Source organism: Eleutherodactylus coqui, chromosome 1 (assembly GCF_035609145.1).
Source record: "Eleutherodactylus coqui strain aEleCoq1 chromosome 1, aEleCoq1.hap1, whole genome shotgun sequence".
Taxonomy (NCBI): Eukaryota; Metazoa; Chordata; class Amphibia; order Anura; family Eleutherodactylidae; genus Eleutherodactylus; species Eleutherodactylus coqui.
Genome location: NC_089837.1, coordinates 301191589 through 301217473, shown reverse-complemented (window position 1 = coordinate 301217473; position 25885 = coordinate 301191589). Strand labels below are relative to the sequence as shown.

At 43.9% G+C, this 25885-nt stretch overlaps 1 protein-coding gene across 1 annotated transcript; it reads right to left on the bottom strand.

Annotated features, from left to right (window-relative positions):
* Positions 1 to 746: 746 nt before the first annotated feature.
* On the bottom strand, positions 747 to 25412 carry RLF (RLF zinc finger). Its single transcript, XM_066574726.1, has 8 exons — positions 25187 to 25412; positions 14072 to 14226; positions 13454 to 13535; positions 12288 to 12423; positions 11158 to 11354; positions 9176 to 9312; positions 6315 to 6456; positions 747 to 5191 (listed from the first exon to the last, which is right to left on the bottom strand). Exons 1-8 carry the CDS (start codon positions 25364 to 25366, stop codon positions 1124 to 1126), a joined length of 5097 nt encoding a protein of 1698 aa, XP_066430823.1. The 5' UTR covers positions 25367 to 25412; the 3' UTR covers positions 747 to 1123.
* Positions 25413 to 25885: the final 473 nt, after the last annotated feature.

Genomic DNA, 25885 nt, shown 5'->3' with positions numbered 1-25885 from the left:
CGGATTTGCTTTTAAGATAATGCATATTTAATCAAAGGGGTCTGAAAAGAAAGAAAAAAAAAACAAACTGTAAGGCCTACTGATGGGTCACTGATGGTTTTACCCAATTTCTGATAAGACCGTGTGAGCCGCTACTACTAAAAGCTAGTGCAAATGATTCTTTGACAGTCATAGCTGTCCCCAGCATCACAAACACAATGCACATGCAAAATTCAACCGAGAAAGATGATTAATTCATCCCACGGCAAGCTATAGGCAGTACAAGGCAACTGTTACCAACAAGTAAATCTACAACTCAATTCGTATATTTTATTTGTACCTTGACAAGTCCTAAACTTTAAGCAGTCTTCTGTATGAAAAACAGGGCTATACATTAAACAGAAAATAACATTTCCTACTTATTTTAATAAATGTACATTCCCATACTGGAAAAATACAGTGCAAAAAAAAAAAAAAGTTTTCACATTTAAAACTTCTAAACAGGGAAACCCAAAATATTTATTAATGTTTGCAGTGCAACAAAAGAAATGTCAATCAAATCAAAAGTATGTTCTATTTAAACAGAATACAAAAATAAAACAAAAGTTTCATTCTAAGCCTACACTCAGTGCAGAAAACACGAAGACCTTTCTAAAGAATTTACATTTAAGAAAGGAAAAAAAAAAATGACTTTTGCAAAAAATATTTAAAGCCTTATGTTAGAGTAAAAAAATAGAGATTTTAAAAAGTTGGAATGCTCCATCAAAACAGGTGAAATTGTCATTTATTGAAACAGAACTCAAAAAAATATAGGAGGTCGTAATATACAGTATATTACACAGTGCACGTGTAAGTGCAATAATCATTCAAGTATGAAATCTTGTAACACCCCAAAACTCCTAGACAATCATGCACATTTATTGTCAAAGGAAGCCCCATTATATTGATGTCCTAGCACCAAGAACATTAAACTGCTGGGAAGATCAACCAAGGATTGTGAACACAGAAATACATTCATGAAATGTTACATCTAATTGCACAAATGCACATGGTACAACTCTTATTAACAATCCTTTTGTGTCATTCAATAAACGTTCCCTCAAAATTAACACTGGCAATACTTTAGGGAGGGGGGATGTGAGTTTCATGAAATCCCCACACACAGTTCGTCATTTTTTTTATTGGAAAACAGATCTAATGGAGGTGCTGTAGAGCGCTCCAAAACAACAACGGGCCTTTGATAAAGCTGGTGAAGTTGTTTTATAGCCAGGTCACCACAGTCCGACAATGCTTTGTCTAACATTGTCCTTAAGTTCTGCAAGCTGAGTTCAGATGCTTCACTCTTGCCAAGAGACAAACAAATTTGTTGATCGTTTCGATCTTTACAAGGTCGTTTTCGATTTTGCAAAGGAGTACGAAGCGTGCACTTTTGTGGGTAATTCCACTCACGGTCTTCAAATTCGTCGTCCGAGTCTTTACTTTCTTGCAAAAACTTTAAGAAGGACGACTCAAACCCCATTGGCTTAAAGTTCTGAAGTCCAATTGCCATCTGTACTTGTTCTTGACGATTGTCTTTATTAGAGGAGAGGGCAACAGACCCTATGGGCTGCCGTACCGAACTTGCTTTGTTTTCCATTTTGCATCCTGCCTGAAAGCCCGTACAAGAAACATTTTCTTTTTCATTCGATTTGGCGAGCCGCTCCTCAGATTTACGGATGGGTCTAATGTCAGACTCCTTAAAGTTGGATATTTCCACAGGACCATTTCTTCTTAAGTCACCATTTGAGTTCCTCAAAGTTTCATGCTTTCCGTTGGCAGCACGGTGAAGATCACTGCGCAAAGTCAATCTAGGACTAGGTTCGTCATCCGAAATGGACTCCTCTTTTTTTAACTTTGGAAAATTCTTAACACAATATACCAACTCTGAAAGATGATCGGTTACGAATTCAGGAGTCATTCTATGCGTGAGTTTGTAATGTCGTACAATACTACTTTCCAGCTTTACAACTGAGGAGCAGCCCTGAATCATACATGGAAACTGTGTAAACTGCGAACGTCGAGCACACATTTTCAGTGCTTCTTCTCTGGTCTTGAATGCAACCTGCTTCACTTTTGACACCCGATTACGATTTCTACGCCTTACCTTCTTTTTGGGAATCATACGATTATAACGTTTTGGTTCTCTATAGTTTTCATCCAATTCCTTCGCTTTTTTTTTCCGCTTCTTCCTGCCCTCATAGAGATTGTACTCTCTGTGGCGGGACAAAAAATGTCGCGTGTAATTGGTATGATCTCTAAAGACAGCATCGCAGCCTTCTGCATCACAGTAAATCTCAGATTGATCACTTTCACTATGATCACTTTCACTATGATCACTTTCTTCTTCCTCGGTGTCGGTTTTTAAGTGGTTTTCAGACTCAAAGTCATTAAATTCCTGCTCATCACTTTCACCCTCTTCATGAAATTCTTTGTGATGTTTAGACAAGGCTTGCAAACAAATGAAACTTTTCCTGCATTCTTTATATCTACAAGTAAATATCCTTCTACATTTGCCATGCTCCCTCTTTTGCGCCTTCTCTTTTTCCAAGCATAAAGACTCCCTGTTATATTGATGTACAAGCTGATAATGTCGGACTAAGCCCCGCTGGCTGGTAAAAGAAGAATTGCATGATTCGTGAATGCAGTGAAAAGGTTTGTGGTATTTATTCAAAATGTAGCACAACTTCCCTTGAGCCACCACTCGTCTGCTACCTCGTCCTTCTGCCGTTAAATCATCTTCTCTTGGTGCATCAATCACATTACCAGCATCTGTTTCATCAGACATTGAATCCCCACAAGTCTCAGAATTAATATCATCCTGGGGTGAAGACTCTCTCTTCAGACTACTGTTCGATTCATTTAGATGGAATTTTCTCCAACACATTGCACGTCTTTGACCTAGAATACGACTTTTAAGTTTCTTGTTATCAAGCTTCCCAGAACCTGACCTTGGCTTTTCTTTCGTTATTTGATGCTGCTTTTTATAATGAATTCGAAGTAGTGTTCGTCTTGTAAAATGTCTTCCACAGATATGGCACTCGAAGGGAGAATATTTCTTTTGGAACATGCTCAACTTAAGAGCATTCTCCTTTGTGTATTGATGTTTTTTACAATAATGTAACAAAAGAGCATCTTTTGTAACAAAAGCAGATCTGCAACCCATACGGTCGCAAATAAATGGTTTGGCTGCTAACTGAGATAAATACTGATTCAATCCCTTTTCTTGCTTTAGGTTGGGGCCTTTTTGAGTCACAGTAGAATGGTTAGAACAGCTGGCTACCGATTCCTGGCCTTGAGGAGAAGCGCTGGATGTGGAGGAATTTGAGGTTTGTAAATTCAGTTGTTTCAAACTTGTGAGAAGGTCAAACAAAGAGTCTTCAGAAATAGCAGAGCTTTGACAGCTATCAGAGGAAGGAATTTCTTCATGCTCTTGTTTAACATTGGTTTCAGAGTCAGTAAGGTCATATAAGGTTTCGGACACTTCTCTTGTTTTATCAGGCTCCTCTTTAACATGTGTACTGTATGGGCTATCACTTCTGGCTAAGAGGTTGAGAAGATTATTCGAGTCAGCCATATACTTCACCATGGACTTATTAAGTTTCTCATAACCAGTTTGTCTATTGTTTTCCCGTTTACAAGTGCAGTCGGAACTGAGTCCATGATATACACATATATCTGTATTGCTTCTATATTTTTTGTCTTCATGTTCTTCAGGCGAGTCTGTTCCTGTACCAGATGCTAAACTTCTATCTGACGGAAAGCGTACGTAATCACAATCTGAGCTAAATTGTCTTGCATTCTCATTGCTTAGGTCTTTAAATAGATCAGTCCTATTTTTAAGGCCATCACCAGAGCAAACGACATGTGTAGCAATGTGATCCTGGAGTTCAGATCTACAATAGTAGAACTTTTTGCAGCGTGGAAAAGTGCATGTGTATGCAGCATCTCGAAAATGTTGTGCTTCGTGATGGTAAAGCAGTCCTAGGTCACCAAACACTAGGTGGCAACCTTCTAGCTCACACTTATATTGAGGATCTATGTGGCTCTGTTTGTGGTGAAGCAGTTCATTAATGCTTTTAAATTTTTCATTGCAGTCTATAGACACACACATGAATGGCAAGGGTCCTAGGTGAAGGTTCGTGTGTTGCCGTAGGTGAAAGTTTGAGATAAAATGCCTCCGGCAAAAAGCACATTTCTCTCTCATATTTTTCAGGTCCAAATAGTGCTTTGCATTTTCATCATTGTTTTGGTGTTCCGCTTTCAGATGTATACTTAAATACTTAAACTGTTTGAAAACTTTGGAGCATCCGGTTCCAGGGCATGGATAGACGTCTCGGTCTTGGAGATTTTTATCTCTTATTGACCTAAAAGAGATGTAACCAGTTGACTCTTTTTCACTTTCACATTCAACCTCTGCCTTAATTTCAAAGAGGTCATTTTTCTTTCTTGGGCGATGTCTCATGGGCATCTTCATGTGCTCCATTACGTGAGGAACAAACACTTCCTTTTTTCGGAACTTTTTTATACACACCGGACATGTATAAATGCCGTCATCAAAGTGCATTTTGGCATGGTGAAGAATCCTTGCCTCAATTACTTCTCTTTTACAGATAAGACACAAAAATTTATACTGTAGCCATCGTTTATATCTTTCAGATGAGCCAATTGGCTTTTTCACTTTAGCACTCTCCATTTCATTGGAAGTATTTTCTTGTGTTTCTTCATAGCTAGCCAAAGAGGCATTTAAAATATCGGGCTCGTTCAGTGAGGTGTCTCCATAGCTGTCATCCTCTGAATCAGAAACTTCTTTGCCAAGAAGTTTAAGGCAATGTCTTTTTAATGTTTTCCAGGCCCAGAATTCAGGATCAAATGACCAATGACTTTTCAGTGCAAGCAAAAGTTCACAGCGAAGAGAGTTTGAAATAACACTTGACTCTTCAACATGCTTTTGATCAGGTTGAAGAAACAGTTCTTCTAATGTATTTAAGCCTTCAGATGTTGGTTCAAATAAGAACTCTGTGAGTTGGCAGGCCCGTCTCACCTCTAAATCTTCTGGCAAGAGGCATGCTATTGTTTTGCAGACAGAAGACTTGGTTTCATCAATTTCAGTTGATGTAATCTGAAGTGCTCGTATGCATAACATGATTGAAATGGGAACACCATCGTCTCCTGCCTAAAAGACAAAAAGATTTTGGATTGGTTTAAAAATACAATTTTTCACTGATTTTAGCAATATTGGACTGTGTCCCCTAATCAAAGTTAAAGGCTATCTCCATCGCATATATTTATTGCATATCCACAAGACGCATCATAAATATGAAAGGTGGGAATATTCAAATTATTCTCATACATAAGGGGGTAATTTTTTTCCCTTAAAATGCACACACATCAGAATAAAGTAGCTCAGATCTACAGATAGAATTGTCACTAACTGAATGGCGCCTTTAAATGAGCAGATAGTCCGCCCTTACTTAGCAGAACCCCTTTTTTTTTTTTGTATAGGCCGATTATCTGCAGTATAGGGATGACAGAGTTTGTTTTTACATAAACGAGCTGATGATTGCGTGTTTGCTTGTTCATTGGCTGATCGGGCAAATGAACATTTGTGTAAACGTTTGTGCCTGATAATCAAGCCAAGTAAATGGCCCGTTAACTGCAGTGTGTCAAAATTCAATCTGTTAATATAATCTAGGAAATTGGGATCGTCCGTGACCTCCAAATTTATTAAAATTGGAACCCTTGAAAAAAAAAAAAATGTTCCCCAGGGAACTTCTACTCCCATTCATACCTCAAAGAAGCATGATGTATGGATGGGTAAAGAATTCTATATTCTAGTCCCGATTTCTTGACTGCTTTGCCAAGCTGAACTAGGTTTTCTTTAGCTACTGTTAAGAGAACGCTCTTGATGCTGCTGTCTTGTGGAAACCCTGGACTAAATGAACAATAAATCTTTAAATTTATGAATAGAAATTAAACAACAACCTTCCCTGCAACAATTAATAAATCAAAATGAACGTTAAGTGAGCTGAAATAAGGCACATTTCTACGGTTAAATAGCTTTAGAGTCCTTAAATCAAGTCAGTTAACACTACAAATGATTAGATAAAGGATATAAAAAAAACCTCTTCCAGCCAATTTACTCATTTGGTTATAAACGGAAGTCAGGGGGCACAGATTATGAAAGCTGTCCAGTAGAAATAATGCATGCCTTATGGAGGATTTTATATACTAGTGCACATATACTAGCCCCTGCCCTATAGGCATTGTTTTATCTTAAAAGACGATTTGCCACTTACCTCTGTATGCACAACTTTAATAAGAAAGAATAAGTGCTGACATGTCTTGGCAATGGCACCAAACTGCCTACACCTTTCGAGAAACGTATTCAGAGATGGATCAATCCTGCGCTGCAGCTTACTCCAAAATAAAGTTAGCTCCCTGAAATATAGATCCAATATATTAGTATATGCAAAATCTAACACAAAACCCACAATGTGCATACTTCACAATTAAACATGAAGAACACTGCTTAAAAAAAAAATTAGAATTCCAATACGCCAGCTGTGGTGCTTTATAGCCAAGTACTTGGCAAGGTTACAGTTTTTTTTTCATTTTGACAAACTTAGGACTGTGCTTGCAGGTAATATTTAGAAAAAGGGTGTGTAGAGAAGGGTCACTAATCCTATGAGAAAGAGATTTCCACCAAAATTCAAGTATAGTTTTCAGTACTTTAAATGGTAACTAAAAGGTCTTAGGGAAAAAAAAAAAAAGGCTTTAGGCTGGGTTCCCACTGGGTGGATTCCCGCCGGAAATCTCGCGGTTTGGCCGCAGCAAAAACCGTGAGATTTCTGCCGGGAGAAGCGCCACGGAAAAACTCGTGGCGGCTTTGAAGCGCCCCGGCCGCTCGCTCTTCCGCTGCGGCCGGCGCTCCTATAGAGGAGAGCGCGGCCGTAGCGGAAAGAAAAAAGAATGAACATGCTGCGGTCGGCAAAGCCGCGACGCAGCTTCGGACGGATTAACCGCAGTGGATTGGCCGTCCCATGTGGACAAGATTTCTGAGAAACCTCGTCCACATGGCTGGCCAATCCCGAGATTAGCGGCTGCATGCGGATTTGCCGCGCGGAAATTCCGGACAGAATTTCCGCTGCAAATCTGCCCTGTGTGAACCCCCCCTTAAGGCTTGAAAAAAAACCTAACATTTGTTTGGAGAAACAGGGTGCCAACCAATATCACCACCACTACTATATCTCTCATTAAGCTTTCAAAGAATCTTTAACCCTTTTCTGTTCTAAGATCTATGGGAGTTAAACTCGCAAGTACAGCCACTATTCCTATAAGACTGGCTAACACACATTGCCAGCTTCCTGCTGCAACTACCAGTAGCAGAGCTAAGCTCTGAGCATGGCAAATAACCTCTTCAGATGTTGTGGTCAATGCGGACTGCTATGTTTAAGCTGTTAACAGAGAGGAGAGCCCATCACCCCTCAACTATAGGCCCATTTAGACACAATGATCAGTCAAAATTCGCTCAAAAGCCATCTTTTGAGCAATAGTCATTGGGTGTAAATGTGCATACTTTTCAGTTTTCTGCCGAACGATGAATTTCAGTTCTGCTTGAACATCATTGTTCGGCAGAACAGCCGATGAGCAGGACCTCAGGCTGTGTCCTGCCGGGGGACTGCTGATTACATGGTTTCAGCTGTTCTCAGCTGTCAGCCCCACTGGTAGAACAAAAGGAATGTAATCAAGGAACAGTGGGTGGCGTGTTCCCTCAATACAGCCCCTCCACCCCCAGCAGCTCTCACCCTACTAATTGGTACTAATAGGCATTAGCACCAAGTAGTAGTGCATGCAAAATGATCGCTCAAAAGCTATATTTTGAGTGATCATCTTTGCAGTGTAAATGCACTTTAAGCAATCCCAATGCAATGTTACTAAAGGGCCAGGTCTGCCACTTACATCTGCCTATTAACAGGCAACCTGTCATGTACTTCATAAAGTAGTGATAAACACGCTAATTGCAGCAGTCATCACTTATAGGGTAATGTGCACGATTTTTTTCAAAGAATTTACAGCTTATTCCTACAGTTCCCAGGGAGCAGTTAGCCCCACTGATTTATGAAGCACCGCTAGCCCCACTCTTCCTCTGGTAGTTCTCAGTATGCAGTGCAATAGCTAAAAGGCTACCAAACACAGAGGGTGGGCGAGGTTAGCATTTCATGAATAAACTGCACTCCTTTTTTCAAGAACTACAAGAAAAACCTGTAATTTCTCAGAGACTGTCGCCATCATTGTGCACCCCCTCTCCGAGGGCAGTACAAGGTAATGGCAGCCACAGTGATGTGTCGGCTGTGTGGATCTATGCAGTATTTTTTGAGAAACTTGCATTTTATTAGCAGCAGAACTTGCGTAGAGGACTATATTTGAAGTAGTCCTGGATATTCAAGAGCTGCAGGCTAGGTACACCCAACCTGCCCTCCAGCCAATGATTGACCGTTGTCTGCTTATTACTGTACATAGAGAGCTGCCAATCATACCTTATGCTGGGGACACATCTTTAGGCACACGAGGAGCAAGTAGTTTTGAGAATAAACTATAATGCAGACATTTATTAATACACTGTTACATGGGAACTACTGCAGCCGCACTAGAGAGAATAGTGCAGGTACAGCTCAAGCGCCCTCTTCAGTTATGCAGTTACAGTAGCTTGCTGAGGACTGATTTCCCAGCACTGTTTTCACCAAGCTGCATAGCAGAAGAGGGATTCTGTATGTAAAAATGTATAGAATAGGTTAACAAAACCTGTTGGAAAAACAACACTTAAGATTTGCCTGTTCTGCAAATAAAAAAAAAAAAAAAAAAAAAAAAAAAAAAAAAAAGCTACTCTAACTTAAACACCATAACTAAAAACCATAAAAGTGGAGCTGCCAGTTACGCACAAGACTTGCTGGGAAGATCTATAAAAATGACAGGGGTCTAAGAAGCATTCTTTAGAACCCATTTATACACACCCAGATTGAACAATCTAAGGAACCATGCTTTATTACTACCATATTAGGCATCAATGATGCACACTTAGGCCAGTTTCAGAGAACAAAGGTTATGACTAGGTCATAAAATTGTGGAAGGGCTGACAAACTGGTAAACACACACTCACCAGGAGAAAGAAGTTAATTCATTTTGTAGCTGCTGTGTAAGATAAGTGGTACAGAGAATAAATGCAGTATTAACTTGTCCTTCAGATTCCATGTTGCATATTGTATCCAAAACATCTTTTCCATCCATTTTTGAAATCTACATATGATGAAAAGAAGTAAATTGATCACACACATGCTAGTTTATTAACACAATAAGTCATCTTCAACAGTGATCCATTATGCGGATTATTCTAAACCCAACTAGAATTCTAACACGTTGCTCACAACTAATGGGAGTTAGTTTGGCTTCAAAACTCCAAAGCATTTCAAAGATTTTATATCAAAGAGGTTTACCAGGGAGAATACTATTGATCGGCTGGGGTCCGCCAATTGGGCCCCCAACCAATTGGCTGAGCAGGTGCATGCTGTCAGCGCCACAAATACACAGAGGTGAGAGCTGAAGCTGCAGAAGTCTCAACACCGACCTCAGGTTTAGTGGCCGGCACTTGTAACTGCAGGCTGGGTCTCACTGAAACCAATCAACTATCCAGTAAGCTTTTTGCAGTGGGGTGGATTAAAATGGTAAATTGTAGTGAGGGCATGTAAGCATGTGGGTGGATGGAGTGGGCTATAGGGAGGTACTCAGCTGCAACTTCTAATTACTAGTTACCTGGATTTAAAAAGGTCGAGAAACACTGGTTTAGACACTTGCATCATTGTATCCTTGCTGTTAGCAAAAACAGACCCCTACACATGACTTCCTGATAAGATTGTTCTTTTATACTGGAGCCAAACTGAAAGCGCTGCGTCACTTTAACTTTGATCAGATCTTCTCACCCCTCTCGGTCTGTGAGGACACATGCAGCTCTCCCTGGACCCAGTGGATGCCATCAGGCAAAGGAGTTAAACACACCAAGGACCATCTTTAAACCACAAGCGAGGCAGCTGGTACCTTAGGGTGCCAAGCTGTCCGCACCAGGTGAGACTGCAAAATTTTCATTTATATCTGGCGCTCCCCGCGTTTTGTACAAGCTGTTAAAATGGGACCTTAAAGCTAAAAAAAAGAACAAAAAACAAAACAAAAAAAAACAAACCACATACTTTCTCCTGGGCCATAGGCCTACACAGTGACCACTGGGCAGGTAGGATCTAGCTAGAAGTCTAATGAAAAACAGCCTTGGGCAAATGGGAATGACTGCACATCAAAGATGGAGGAAACCATACTTCCAAATACACAATGCAGGAAAAAACGATTAGAAAATTCCCCCAAAACAGTGAAATAATATATGCACTCGTGTACATTACAGTGGCTATATTGCAAACATAGGTAGGGATTAAAGTGAACAACACAGCCCCAGTAATGTACACCTGCATATATTTCATGTTGTTTTGAAGGTCTATCAATGTTTTTTGCTGCATGTCACATGTCAAAACCTTTCTAAAGCTACAGGTCTATTTTAGTCAAGAGGGGTGTCATCTCTCCTCAAGAGGAGCACCCAAAAAGTGTGTGGAGACACCTAGTGGGCGAGTGGGTCGGGGAATGGCATAGTCTTTCCCCAAGAAGAGCACCCAGAAGGGGTGTGACAAGACAGAAAAGTGAGTGAAGAGACTTATATGGCCATGCACTCTCCTCTTGGTAATTTATGCAAATAAGGAAGATGGAATAATACCTCTGCAGTGCCAGAGGCAACGGTCCTTCAAATTAAATGTATTTAAATTTAAAAAGTTGTACATTGAGCTTTTAACTGAAATTCACACTTTTAAAAATAAAAACATTTGCAAGAAGACACTTTTAAACCCACTAAAACTTTAACACTATGAGTGAAAATAAGCACATCTATTGAGAGGAGTCAACCTAAACATATGCAAGGGCTAATAAACAGCAACTGCAAAAATCATTAACCTTGTAGTCTTTTAAAAAAGAAATAACCTTTATAAAAAAATTAGTGTATTCCGATAGTTCTCTCAAAATAGCATTTCCTTAAAAGCCCTTTACACATACCTCCTTAAATGCTTCCTCATTTGGCAACATTGTACAAAGACATGTGATAAAGGATTGACGGAAGTTACTTGAAGTCTCCAATGTTTCAGAAGAAATTTTTGATAGGAGCATTGCTTGCTCTGTGCAATTTGTCTTCATTAAATGTTTAATGCGCATCTGTAGAAAACAGGGGCCTTCTTGTGATATCCAATTAGAAGCTAGGGTGGAGAAAGAGAAAATAAGAAAACCACTAAATAAGGTAACATTCCATCTATATTCATGGAAAATAAATGTTGCTTTTTATGTTCAGAGTCAAAGTTTTTTCATCCCTTCAACCTCTGGTACCTTACCACTTTGGGTAAATGTAGAGGTGGATAAGGCTGCCTGTCCATGGGCGTTGTGGTATCCCGCGGTGGATCCCTGCCGCCGGGGAGCAGGAGCCTGTAGACGGATCTCGGCGGCCAGCCTATCTGACAGATAGGCTAACCGCGGAGATTCGCAGCATGCTTCGAATAGCCGTCCGCGAGTGGAGAATCGCTATGATTCTCCACTCGTGGACAGGAGTGCATCTTGTTCCCCGCGGAAAATGCAATGCTAAAACGCCCGTGGACAGGCAGCCTAAAGTCACTTAAGGGGTTTATAGGATCTATTAGATTTGCATATTCTTGTGCGCTCATTAAGGTGGTTTTAGACTTAATGTTTATAGTTCAAAAATCATTCAAATGAGCAAAAGTGTACAATATCGTTTAGTCTAAACACGAGCCAACAACCAAAAACGACAAATGCTAAATCATTCACTTTTTTTCCATCACTCATTTTCTGCAGGCATATAAATCATGGTCTTATTCAGTTATTATTTGGTTTAAAACGGCACTCGTTCAGTCACTCTTATTCACTTATACAGCAAACGTGAAAGACTGAACAAGCTACCGATGTATCTGCCTATCTAAACAGGCTGCACAAGGGCAAATGAGCTAGCAATGACATCACTCACTCTTTCAAATGATAATGAGCTCCACTAGAAGTACCCCAAGAGTGTATGTCGAATTGCCTTAAATCTTTAGCAGTGACTACTTGGGCTGTGACAAAATTTTGAAAAGGAGCAGAAAATTTCCTGAATCAAATGGTAGAGTCCAATTTGGCATCCTCACCTTCTTCAGGCTCTACAGTCTGCCGAGAAAGAATTTTAACAAGAACTGGATTTTTCCATGCACCACCTTGCTTGAGGTTATCAACCAGCAATTGCAAATCGCTGTGTCCAAACTCTAATAATATGCCCTGGGAATCCTAAAAGAAAAAAAAAAAAAAAGTTATTCTTGGCAACAAAATGCAAATCATAATTTTAACAATGCTGTTGCATTTTTATATAAAATTACACTTAAAAACAAAGACATGAGAAGCTCTGGATTTAGGACATGACAGAAAACAGGTGTGGGTTTATGGGTTGGATGCCCACCGACTCCGAATGAAGAAGCCAAAAGAAGCTTGCTGCTCAACAGGCAATTTCATTACTCATTAAGAACAGGACTCCCAAGATAGTAAGTGGTCTTATGGACCAACAAAGCCCATTATCTATAAAGAAGGAAAACACCAGAAAAGAATTCCTAGTACTTGTTGACTCACTTGTGCTCCATACCATATTTTGAGGCACACTTGGAACTTCTTACCAAAACATTTGTATGTAGACGGGCTTCGGCACTGAGCCGGTTGGAAATACTTTGTGGATTTACAAAGTGTGACCTGACAAAATTTTTTTTTTAAACTCCAGACTGTGGCATCCACTGTATGAGACAGCTGAAATCGCTGATTGGCTGCAGCAGTCACCTGCTTGTTATCATTGCAGGGGAAGTGAACAAGATTGGTGAAGACCCCCAAAGTGGCACTGGAGCAGCAGGGAATTGAACAGGCAAATAAATATATTATATATTAAGTTTTTTTAAAAAAAAAACCTTTTCTGATATTCATAAGAAAAAAAAAATAGATATTGGACGATGCTTAGACAACGGCAATTTTAGCCACTACAAAAGGTCATGCAGCCAAAAATTGCAGTGTAGCCCTGCAACATAGCAAGCTAATGGAAGTCAATACAGTTAGGTCGTGGTTTGCTAGATGCTGCCACCACAACCTGGAAATCACAAGAATCACCCTAGCTGGATTTATTGCAATTGTAAGGTCATAGCGACTCGCAGGCTGAAATGCAACCACAGACTTTCATTAGTTTGTGAAGTTGCATAGCTAGGCTGCAAAATTTGGCCCTGCAACTTGTTTTGCAGTGAAAGGATATGAAACCAAAATGAATATAAAAGTTTTAACTTACTGTGACAGACTTTTTAAAGCGTAACCCAAAATCAGAAGAAAGGTCATCTTCAGCCATATAAAGAATCACTTCAAAACAACTCCTATGGAAAAATATGACAAAGTAAGCGGCACATCGCTAAAAATGTATTGTATGTAGATGGTCATGTGACTCTCCCCCCCCCCCCCCAAAAAAATGAAACTGTATTTTTACGCAAATGTGCATTTTTGCTAAGAAACTAAAAGATATGGTTTTTGAAGACTGAAGTAGGGCATATGCAAAGGGTTAAACAAAAGAGCAAATTTCACAGCTAATCTGAGTCCTATAAGATAAGCGTATGGCCTCAAAGTAGCTGACACTGCGGATGCAAGTTTTACCTTTACTTTACCCGCTGCTCCCTCGAAGTCATCGGTCAAACTTGCGGCTGAGTGCTTCCGGAGGCACATGTATTACATGAGGACTACATAGAGCGTAGGACGCATTGCAGCGGCAGGTTTGAAAGCAGACAACAGGAGAATGGTGTGGAAGGCAAGTATAAAACTCACATCCCTGGATTCAGCACGTCAGCAACTTTGAGCTCACAAGCGTAGCTTATAGTCTCTTTAAGGACAACTAGCGTGAGTGCAGTGCTTCACTTACAACACGAGTCTTTCCGCAAGTAACAAAACATCTTCACACTCAGTGGTCAAGTGAGGCCGGGCAGTTGCAAAGTCTCTCAGAGCAGCTCCATACACATCCGCATAAAGCATGAGATTTTCAGATGCCGTATGATTTTCAGTGCACTGTAGTAATACCTAAAATGAAGAAAAAAAAAGAAAGGTTAATGACAGTTTTTTTTTTCCTTTAAATAACGGGTAGCTACAGCTATACTACAGAAATACATGAATTAACCCTAATTTTTCCAATGAAATTTGGGCCTGTAGGTTAAAGAAATCAATATTACAAGGCAGGACCCTAGAGTCAGAGTCCTATTTTGGTGGGGTCAAGAGTCAGTAGAAATGTAGAAACTCTGGCTTATGAAAAAAAAAATATATATTATTTTACATAGTATAATTAATTCAATGCAGAATTTTTTGCACATTTCCCTTCATAGAAATTTAGAAAAAGGTTTTACGTGTCCTACTACTAAATGCATAGTGTATTGCACGTTTACAATTAAGTAAAGATGCGTTTTCTGAAATTGTATTCCAAAAAATATCATTCCTGTTCTGTCAATAGTTTATTTCATCATAATGCTGATACTTTTACTGTAAATAACTTTAATATGCTGACATTAGGCTTCTCATCACTTAAACATGAGTCACATATGAAGAAGTTGGGCTAGCCAACTCCACAGTCCTGATGCAAGCAAATATAAACTATTGTATTAATCACAGAAAAATGTGCCTCTCTGCACTTATCAGCCCTCCCCTCCGGCACTGATGAAAGCTATAGACAGATATCCGATGTATCTGTGCATGGACAACAGGTGCAGCCCACAGAAGTTTATAAAGGGGTGGAGGGAGTCAGAGCGAGTAAATTCACAGCCACACTGCTCAGTACTGCTGCTGTATAATGTCCTACATGATTCTGCATTGAAGGCTGGCTCCACATGGGGATGATTTCTAGCAGAACATCCACAGCAGGCATTGTGCTGCAGATCAGCCAGGGAAAGCCTGCCTCTAAACCCACAGCATTTGGTACAGGTTTTATTGCTAATTCCTGAGCGGAATTCAGCCCCTCATTGAGAAGGGGTGAACTCTGCACTGGAGACGGTGATAAAATTGATGTGCTGAGGAGTAGAATTCTGCATTGCAAGTCAGTTTATGCACAAATTGTGCAGATTTCTGCAGCGTGTGGACGACTTTTTCAAAATCTCCTCCACTTTACTGCTACTGTAAATAATGCAGAACTGCCATGCAGAGGGTCCGCACGTAAATTCCGCCCCGTGTGGACCCCACCTAAGATTGTGCTGCAGAAAGATATAAGAAAAGATAATGCTCCCCAAGATGTACAATTTATGGAAACAGCAGCTTTGGATTTCTTGCGTGAACATATGTGGTGCAAAGTCTAAAACTTGTATTCTCCTCACAATGAAAAAACCCAGAATGAGTTTTGGCCAAAAAGCTATTGTATAAGGACACAAGCAGACCCAGTCACCCATTACAAAGCACAAACTATTTTTCAGATATTCTCTTTTGCTCTCTCTGAAACGGACAACATCCTGAGCTCCCATCCTCACAACATTGTGACTATATATTATGCTGAAAGTCTCGACATGAGCTCTCAGGACGCCACAAGCTTGAAAACTAAAGCATGTCCTACTCCGGGCTGTAGGGCTTCTCAATGGACTCTTAAGGGATAACTAGAGAGTCGAGTCACATTCTGAGTAACTGCGATATAGTAGATCCACAGATGCTCAACTGGGTTCAAGTCTAGGGAAATGGGGGTTGGTGGGGCCAGGGAAGTAATTGGAAGTATTTCCTTTTGACACAACGAGATCCTCAAGATTCTCATTTGCCCGAGCGAAAGAGCGGGTGGCGTCATCACCAGCTTGTTCATGCAGCCCGGTTTGACTGTATGAAGATCGGGTACTTCTCGATCACATTCCTATGTGAAACACTGAATGATCAAAGTTTAAACCGCAGAAGAAGTGCACAGAGCGGAGAGGAATTTTGGCTGAAACTCAATGAACGAGAACCTCACAAATCACGTTCATTTACTAATTGGCTCGCATTTAAATGTAACCATCATCGTTCAGTTTCGCTCGTTTGAATGATTATCTGAAAATATCGTTATGTCTAAACTCAGCATTATTCATGGCCTTCCAACCAGTCAGATTTCTAGCAGCTCTGTGACATGTTGCATTGTCTTGCTGGAAGATCCCATCGGCCCCAGGGAAGACATACAGCATGTATGGATGTACGGGATCTGCAAAGATGGATTCATAACGGAATCGGTTTAGAGTCTTCCACATGGATGAGCAGGTCAAGGTCGTCATGAAAATATTTCCCAGACCATAACGCTGTCGCCACCAGTGTGTGTTCTCTTCCAGCAATGGCTGCAGGGTTTTTGTTCTCTGATGTTTCTCGCCTGACACACTAATATTCATCTGTTTGATAAAGCATGAAACCTGACTCATCGGAGAAGGCAACCGTCAGTGGTGATCCAATTCCAATACGACCGTGCAAATTGAAACCTTTTCTTCTAATGCACCTTTGTTGGCATAGATGTAGTGACCAGTCTGCTTCGGAGCCCCAAGTGCAGTAGGGTTCGCTGAACTGTTTTAGACACCCATCTGTTAGCCCCCCCCCCCCCCGGTCATTTTCATGGTGAGCTGCTCCACTGTAGTGCATTGGTCGGTCCTCGCGCACCCTCACCTCTCATCAATGCCACATGATGCTCCTCAGTTTCCACAATGGTTATTCCCAATGGTTCTATTTGCCCACTCAATATATATTCTCGCCACGGCAGGATGCGAACAGTTCACAAACTGCGTTGTTTGGGAAATACGGCCACCCTTGGTCCAAAAGCCAATCATCATTTTTCTTTGCAACTCTGATAAATCGCTCCTTATTCCATTTGGACATATAAAGGGGAACAATGGAAGTCAGCCATAACCCATAAAATAAAAAACAAACGCTTTTTTCCTTACAGTCACAGAATCGAACTGTGATTTGCGTGAGCGTTGGAAAAATTGCAGCATATTCTATTTGTGTGCGGACTCCACACAGATGGCTTCCTTTGACATTGTGGATAGGTCGTGGGTACCCCCTCGTCATCGCCTAGTGACGGCGTGGAAAAAAACTAATTCAAAAAAACTTGTACTGCGCATGACCACAATACAGAAAAGACCAGGTAGATAAGGTCGCTGGATTGGGACAGAGACAGATCCCGCTGCAAGCGCATGTGGAACTTGACCCATCGGTGTGCAGCCGGCCTTATTCAGTCATTGTGCCCCTCCTAGAAAGCTCAGTAATGAAGGGCAATACTGTATGCACACTTGTGGGATTGTACCTACTGCACTCCAGTCTTGACTAAAAAGAATGTATTTAGACTTTCATGATAATAGACTACACCTTCACATGTACGACTAGATCCTGAAAATAATCTAGCTAGCCCTTAATGGCCAATCCTATGGAGTTTTGCGCCACTTAATTCTCTCACTGAACCTACATTAATAGATGATCGTCAGGGACCCGATCCCCGGAACCCCGCCAATCAGCTGATTCTTGGGGCTGCTTCCACTGAGGTCAGTGCAGGAAACAAAGCGCTAACCATATTGCAGCTGCCTGGGTTGGTACTGTGACAGGTCCTTTAGGATAGGTCATCAATAGCATTTTCCCTGGAATACCCCTTTAGGTACTTTTTATTTCAGAAGCCTCATATTTGCTCTAGAGGGTTTTCAGCTTTTGTGCTTACTAGGCAACATGAAAACTTATTAAATCAGGGCTTGTTCATATCAGCCATCGTTGGAAGTTCTGCTTGGAATAGGACAGAATAGTGCTGCGTACCGCACAATGCCGGATGGAAACCAAACAAACCCCATTACAGATGGTCTATAGTCATAAGAGGGAGCCGTTTGGCCAGTGGATTCCATTTGCTTGCCCCACTCTGGGAGAAACCATAGTGCTAATGTGAGCGAAGCCTTACTGGATAACAAAATATTTAACTATTACATTATAGAGGTTTCCAACCATGTAGCAGGTCATTGCTTAGAGACTGATGGCAGTAATAATTATTGCCGTGCAATAAGAAAAACACAATGTGGCACAATACACTGGACAAAAGTATAGTTCCATGCTTCTAGTACTAGAGGTGAAGATATGCTGAGGGTACAATGTGGTAAATAGTCCATAGGAATACACTGACAGGGCGCCAACATGTGTGTACACACCTACCCTAGTGGCCACTTCTCTATGGAAGAGATGCCTGGGATTAGTGAGGAACCCATCCACTAGATCCCAACCAATCACATTTCTAGAGAGATACCGTCAACATCGCGGGTAAACCGCCATAAGGCGGCCAGTCCACAGGTGTTTTTGCATTGCGTTCCCCTCGGCGATAATTCGCCCGCGGGGAACGCAGTGCAGGCTTTCCATAGCATTGCTATGGAAAGCGCAGCCCCATTCACAAGCGGAGAATCATAGCGATTCTCCGCGGTGAGCCTGTCAGATCCGCCGCAGGATATCGCAACGCCCGTGGACAGGCAGCCTAACAGTGGAGCAAATCTTTTTAGTTAGGATTTCATTAAAATTCAAGATGGTTTCATGCCCATAAGGACCAGAACAGGAAATACTAGAGACTTTTAAAAGAGATTTTCTGGGAATTAAGTTTTTTTTGTCCCTATAGAAAGCCATTTAAAGGGAAGCTATCACCTCCCTACAACACTAAGTTATGGTGCTATTAGGGAGGTGAAAAGGAGCCGGGTGATGTATTTATTTATGCTCACCCACTCCCTGGTTCCTGCGCTGTCACCTGGTGAAGATTGTGCGGAGCATGGAAATCTGACTCAGACTGCCCTGCGCATGCTCCTATACATCATGGGCGATCATGTGCACAAAAACCTGAAGAGAGGTTTCTGTGCACAACACGATGACAGAGCAGGAAATCCATCACCTAGACCCCCATCACCTCCCCTAACAGCACTAGAACTTAGTTTATAGTGTTGTAGTGAGGTGACAGGTCCCCCTTAAGAAATAAGATCCAGTCACATCAAATGACACTAACACTGGTCAATGAACGGACCTGAAGCCTCATTGAACAGGCAAGTGACAACCTATCTGACCTTTTGTTCCCAATAAAGCCCACATTCACATCTGCTTTGAAGCCTGCGGCACAGAAGCAGCGCAAGATCCCAGATGGAATAGCACTGCATGCTGCACAATTTCATCCAGAAAGATGCCAAAGGAGCATAACAGAAGCCAGAACGACCCCATTATAGTCAATGGGGTCAGTTGACAAGGTTTGATCCTGTCCCAGAACAGATCCACTTGGGCAGGGATCCCATCATCCTGCTCTGTAAACAGAATACCAAATGCAGATGTGAAGGTGTTCTAGAAGAGCTAAATGTATCTATACACACACAGACAGATTAAGGCCTCATGTCCACGGGGAAAATCAGGCCCGCTACGGATTCTCCATGGAGAATCCGTAGCGGGTCCCTCCTGCCCCGCGGACATGAGGCTAAAAAATAAGAATAAACTCACCTGCAGCGGTCTGTGCGTGTCTTCCTTCTGTCGCGTCTGGATCTTCTTTCTTCGGCCCGGCGGATGTGCTCGGCACATCGGGTGTGTGCCGCGCGCATGCGCTGGGCACATCCGCCAGGCCGAAGAAAGAAGTTTCCGGCCGCGAAGGAAGGAAGACCTGCATTGCCCGGAGTAGGTGAATTTAATTCCGGCGCGGGTGTCCTGCGGATCCGGACGGCTTCCATAGGCTTCAATAGAAGCCTGCGGGAGCCGTCCCCGCGGGAGACCCGCGCCTGAATGGAGCATGTCTGGATTTTTTCCTGCACGCGGGACCCGCGCCTGCAGGGAAAAATGACATCCGCAGGTATTTAACTACCTGCGGGTGTCTAATGCATCCCTATGGGGTGCGGATCCGCGTGCGGAAAAAACACTGCGGATTTAAAATCCGAATTTGCCCGTGGACATGAGGCCTAAGGCCTCATGTCCACAGGGAAAATCAGGCCCGCTACGGATTCTCCATGGAGAATCCATAGCGGGTCCCTCCTGCTCCGCGGACATGAGCGCTTAAAATAAGAATTAACTTACCCGCAGCGGACTGGGCAGATCTTCTCTTCTTCACGGCTGGATCTTCTTTCTTCAGCCAGCGGATGCGCTTGGCACGCCGACTGCCTGCCACGCGCATGCGCCATGCACATCTGCCCGGCCGAAGAAAAAAGATCCGGCCGTGAAGAACTGCCCGGTCTGGGGCAAGTTATTCTGCCCGTGCAAGTTATTCTTATTTTAGGTCTCCCGCGGATTCGGACGGCTTCCATAGAAGCCTGCGGGAGCCGTCCCCGCGGGAGACCTGCACGAAAATGGAGCATGTCACGTTTTTTTTCATGCTCCATTTTTTTTTTATTCCCTTTTATTGACCATCCGCGGGTATTTATCTACCCGCGGGTGGTCAATGCATCCCTATGGGATGCGGATCCGCGTGCGGATCTTAAATCCTATTTTGCCCGTGGACCTGAGGCCTAAGGCCTCATGTCCACGGGGAAAATCGGGCCCGCTACGGATTCTACATGTAGAATCTGCAGCGGGTCCCTCCTGCCCCGCGGACATGAGCGCTGAAAATACAAATAAATGACAATAAACTCACCTCCCATCCGCTCCGTTTCTTCTCTTCGCGGCGGCGTCATCTTCTCTCGTCGCGGCCGGATCTTCATTCTTCGGCTCGGCGGATGTGCACGATGACGTCGGTGACGTGCCCCGCGCATGCGCCGGGCCGAAGCAAAATGATCCGGCCGCGGCTGAGAGAGGATGGCGCGGCGCCGAAGAGAAGAACCGGAGAGGGTAAGTAAAATGTGATTTTTGTGTCCCGCGGATCCGGACGGCTTCCATAGGCTTCAATAGAAGCCCGCGGGAGCCGTCCCCGCGGGAGACCCGCATGAAAATGGAGCATGGTCCAGATTTTTTCATGCTCCATTTTTTTAAAATCACTTTTATTGACGATCCGCGGGTATTTATCTACCCGCGGGTGGTCAATGCATCCCTATGGGGTGCGGATCCGCGCGCGGGAGAAGAGTTAAAATCCGCTGCGGATTTTAATTCTTCTTTTCCCCGTGGACATGAGCCCTTAAGGTTCATAGGCTATAGCCAGCCCTGCAGATCAGACCCAAATTAAACGTGACCATTTGGGGTAATAGAGGACACCAATGATGGGTAGGCCAAACCTAACTGTTTAAATTGTGCTGGAAACATATGAATAAGTGACTACTAGTAGAAAGTCAGCACCAATGTTAGCATTTGTAGAAGCCTTGTTCAGAACCATTTCTCCCCCTTTTGTACGGCACTCCCATGGGGAACATGGTTGCTAATGGAGGGGTACATGACCCGACGCGGTCACCAGTGACTAGCAGAGACACACTTCTGATGTAATCTGGTAATGCAGTGTGAATGGGGACTTCACTGCTTGATGGTGCCATCACCGGTTACACCCAGCAGCATGCACACACACACGGTCCTCTGCATACTTTCAGTGTAACGCCCGGATCTTGCTCTGCTTGTGGCACACTGGCAGGGCAGCTCTGGTCCAGAGGTACCCAGGAGCCCGGCTGCTGCAGAGGAAAACTTTTACAGGACTTCATTTGAGCCAGATATCAAGAGTCTATGGCATTAGTCTAAAGTGGCCTCAACTGCCGGATGAAGACTGTATGGGGGACAAATGCCCGTTAACCCCATATATGTTCATCATCATCGGCACATTCCCATATACACTGGGAGGTGTGCGGTACACAGTGATCATTTTAAGTGCTGCATAGAAGATGCCATTGTGCAACAAACAGGTCGATCAGCAACAGCTTCACATGGCTGATTGGGTGGACAAAAGTTTGTTCCTAGTCATCGGCTCATGAAAAGTAGCCTTATGCCTCTTTTATAAGGGCCGAAACCCTCACTGTTCTCGTTTGCCCCAGTGACCGAGCTGGTGACATAACGACCGGCTCAACCGCGCTCGAGCTGCCCGTTTATACCACAGCACTAATGCACCAATAGCTCAGGAGTGAAACGGTGAAGGTCAGTGTGTAAACCGCACGATCAGTGACTTTAATGTCGAATGAAACTGAATAAACAAGAAGTGCACAGTTCTTGGTAGTCATTGGTCCGTGTTTAAACTGAATGAACAAGAAGTGCACAGTTCTTGGTAGTCATTGGTCCGTGTTTAATCTGAATGATCATCAGTGTCACTCATTCGAACAATCATCGTTCCATGTAAACACAGCCTGAGCTGTTGTAGCAAGATGCTCCCCACTGCCACTCCTCACAGTAGCGCCTCGCTCCTACCTGAAGGGTGGCCATACACATTACGTAGGCTTTACATGGGACGACTATTACATCTCTGTGCTAGTTAAAAAGAAAGAGAAATGTATGCAGGCGCTCAGAGAAGTGAAACTCAGACAAGAAATAAGAAGTGTACACACATTATTAACAACCCCCCCTTCTTCAGGAACACCGCTATGTATTTCCTTTTTATGTGGTGCATAATCTGCCATGTCTGACTAGATGCCTGAGGCTGATCTGGCACCCTCCAGCATGGATGTCACAAAGTGACAGTGGGTGTCCCCATGCCTGTGAGGATTACTGAACACTTCCCTGACTGTTGGTGTAGCAGAGGACCCCACAACTGCGGCCCTCCCTAAGACACTGGGTGTTTGTTCTACTCTGGATTTTTTCCTTTATAGTTTCCCCTAGTCCATCTTGAAGCGCTGTCTGTTTTATATTGATTTTCCTATCGCTCTTCGCTTTCAGGAGTGACCGTGGTTCTGTGACTGCAGCGGAGCGCACTGGGGATCTCTTCCGGTCACCCACCTCCATTCACTGTAAACAGGAAGTTGCTCAAAGATAAGCCCATGTATACTGAGAAGCTGCTCACTAGTCCATTTCAGAGAGTGAAAACGAAGACCCTTCCAGCTCAGTATCCCGTGAGGTGCCGTACCAACACAGGCTGAGGTTTGCCCGGAAATGCTAGTTTGAGCAATTATTCAGGCGGCCTGTGCAAAAGGACCCTTAATGCCCATTTAGACGACGATCAGCAAGAGTCGCTTGAAGCCGTCTTTTCAGTGATAATCATATGTAAACACGTGCCCGTCGTGCAGTTTTTGTTACCTATTTGTTCATTGCTGTCTTTCATTCTGTTGAGCGATTTGATGGGAGTGTGTAATCATTTGGCGGGCGTACATTCAACGGGCTAGAGGCAGAGTGATTGGCTGTCGGGAGGACAAAGCTTTGATTTTAACACCCCCACCTAGTGCTCAACCATTGGCCGTGCCGTTGTGATGTACCCTGCAACCAAGACCATATTACAGACCTCGTTTCTTTCTGTCGCTGCTCGTCTTAGACACCAGATAATCGCAGCCATGGTTTTCACGAGCCGATACAAAGAAGCTCTTTACTTCACTGAATGCATGCGCCTTCATACAAACTATCGCTCAATCATCATTTAACGCAAGCACCACACAGCGATAATCTAACACTGAAACGCCCGGCCGCTACTTCACTTTATCAGTAATTGTCGTTAGGTTAAAATGTCCGTCTCCAAAAGTAAAACCATCGCTCACTTTTCATTAGAACGAATTTTGAGCAATGATCGTTGTCTAACAATTGTTCACGCTAACAAAGACGGCCCTCATCTGCGAAAGCCTGCCTTTACCTCGTCCGGACATACTTGGCTGGGTACGGCTGAAGAGGGCCTGCTCTGGATGCCGCGGTCACCGGCTGTTTCCACAACTCTTACCAACTTCTATGGCAGTTCTGGAGACCATGCGGGACAGCCGGCTCAGCGCTGCCATAATCCCGAGCACCAGTGACTGCGGCATACAGTCCCATCATAGCGGCCTCCACACTGGCGAGAGAACGTTGAATTATGAAAGTAACCATTTTCAGTGGTTTCATTCCCATTTGCGCTGTTGCAATTAAAAATATAAAAAACAATAGTCACAGCCTGCTCTGTGTATTTTTTCTTTAAATCGCCCGTTCCCCCACGGAGCATTGCATCACAAAGGAGGAACTGCGAATTTGCCACAGTGGTTTTCTCGCAGGAAACTCCCCATTGCCAGTGTAGAGGATGCTGGGAATCCCCACGATCTTCCCTCAAGCACCAGGAGAGCCTCTCCGTACCGACTGGGGAAAGCAGAAAATGACTTCCCTGCTGCGCAGACTTACTAACGCCGGCGGACACGAGCGTAAGATTACTGCATATTACGCATGTGCGATAAGGAAAGCAGCATGTTCTATTTTGTCGTGCATTACACATGAGCGCGCCTATTGTCTATGGGTGCGTGATCACTGTGACCAGCCGCAGTTCCATTGTGTACATGTGGTGCGTACACGCCACTGAACAGGAAATCTAACGGAAAACAAGAGGCCAGGAAGCCAGCAGATGAGCGTGTGCGCGAGATACGTTGTCATGCGCACTACAATATCGCCGCTGGACGCATCCGGCCTAACAGCGTGGCAGTGACATGTGGCCCCCTGCCTACCAGTCACAGGGGGCGCTACAGTCGCACTGACTGGCTCCCCTGGCATACAGGCGCTTTATTTGTGGGTAAAGTGCAGATTTGGAGAGTTTCCCAGCAGCCCGTTCCTGAGAGGTATCCTGGTAGGAGCGGCAGCCAATCAGGCGGCAGCTCCCTGGGACATGGCGGTATTATTCCCTCAGTGTCTGTTTTGGTGCAGCTGCTATTCTGGGCACACTCCCGGGGATACTCCTGCACACCGGTCCCTGGGAGGATGAGGCCATGCCCTCCAGCACCTCTATTATGCCAACAGCTCAAGATATGCTCATGGGTTACATAGTGTTTACAGCAGCCGTAAAGCGGGAGCGCAGGCCAGTGTTTACCAGCGGACCCGAGAGAGAACTGCTGCGGACCATGGAGGCCACGGCGGCGCTAGGGATTGTGGGTCAGCCGTCCGCCATTCCACCGCGGCCCCCTCCTTCCCCCCCGGTGAATGAACTGCAGAGGGGGCCGGGGCTGTGACAACCCTCCTCCAGAACCGCCCCCACCGCTCACTGTCAGCAGCACCGGCCGCCCGCCGCTTCCCGTCCACTAACCTCGCACAGGCGCCTGCAGTAAACAGCGGAGGCCAGCACCGACACCTCCTCCTCCCGCAGCCGCTTCCCCAGCTCCTGCAGCGTCTCCTCCAGGCGGCCGGGCTCCAGGGGTGACGGGGGCAGCGGGTCAGAGCCCCCGTTACTAAGCCCCGCTCGGGACTCTCCCTTCCCGTCCGCCATCTTCTCTCGCCTTTGCCGCGCGTAGGCAACACTGTCGCACACTCACTCTCTCGTCACGTGATTCGGCGTCGGTAGGACGACGTCATCACCAGGGAGACCAGCGTAAGGAACGCCCATTCTTCTACGTAACGCCCCGCCCATAAGCTACATAGCGCCGCCCCATGTGGCGGCCATTTTGTTTGTTGACACACGAATGTAAACATACTTCCCTGGGCTGTGGTTACATGTTGTATGATACAGCATGGGGAGCACACACTGTAGGGGCTGGCTGATGGGGAATCCCATTCTGCATGCAGTAAAACAGCAAATAGGCTTAGAGCTCCTATACACGAGCAATCGCGATTACGTTACGAGAAAATTACATCTTTGTTCCCGCGATTCTTAAGCGTCAGCGATGCTTTTTCCTGAGAATCTTGTGTGAAAGTCAATAGGCGTTTCTAATGTTAAAAACATCTTGCACCAAAATCGCAAGTTTGTGCGCTGCAATTAAAAGGAGGCTCCATAGGGAAGCCTGGGAGA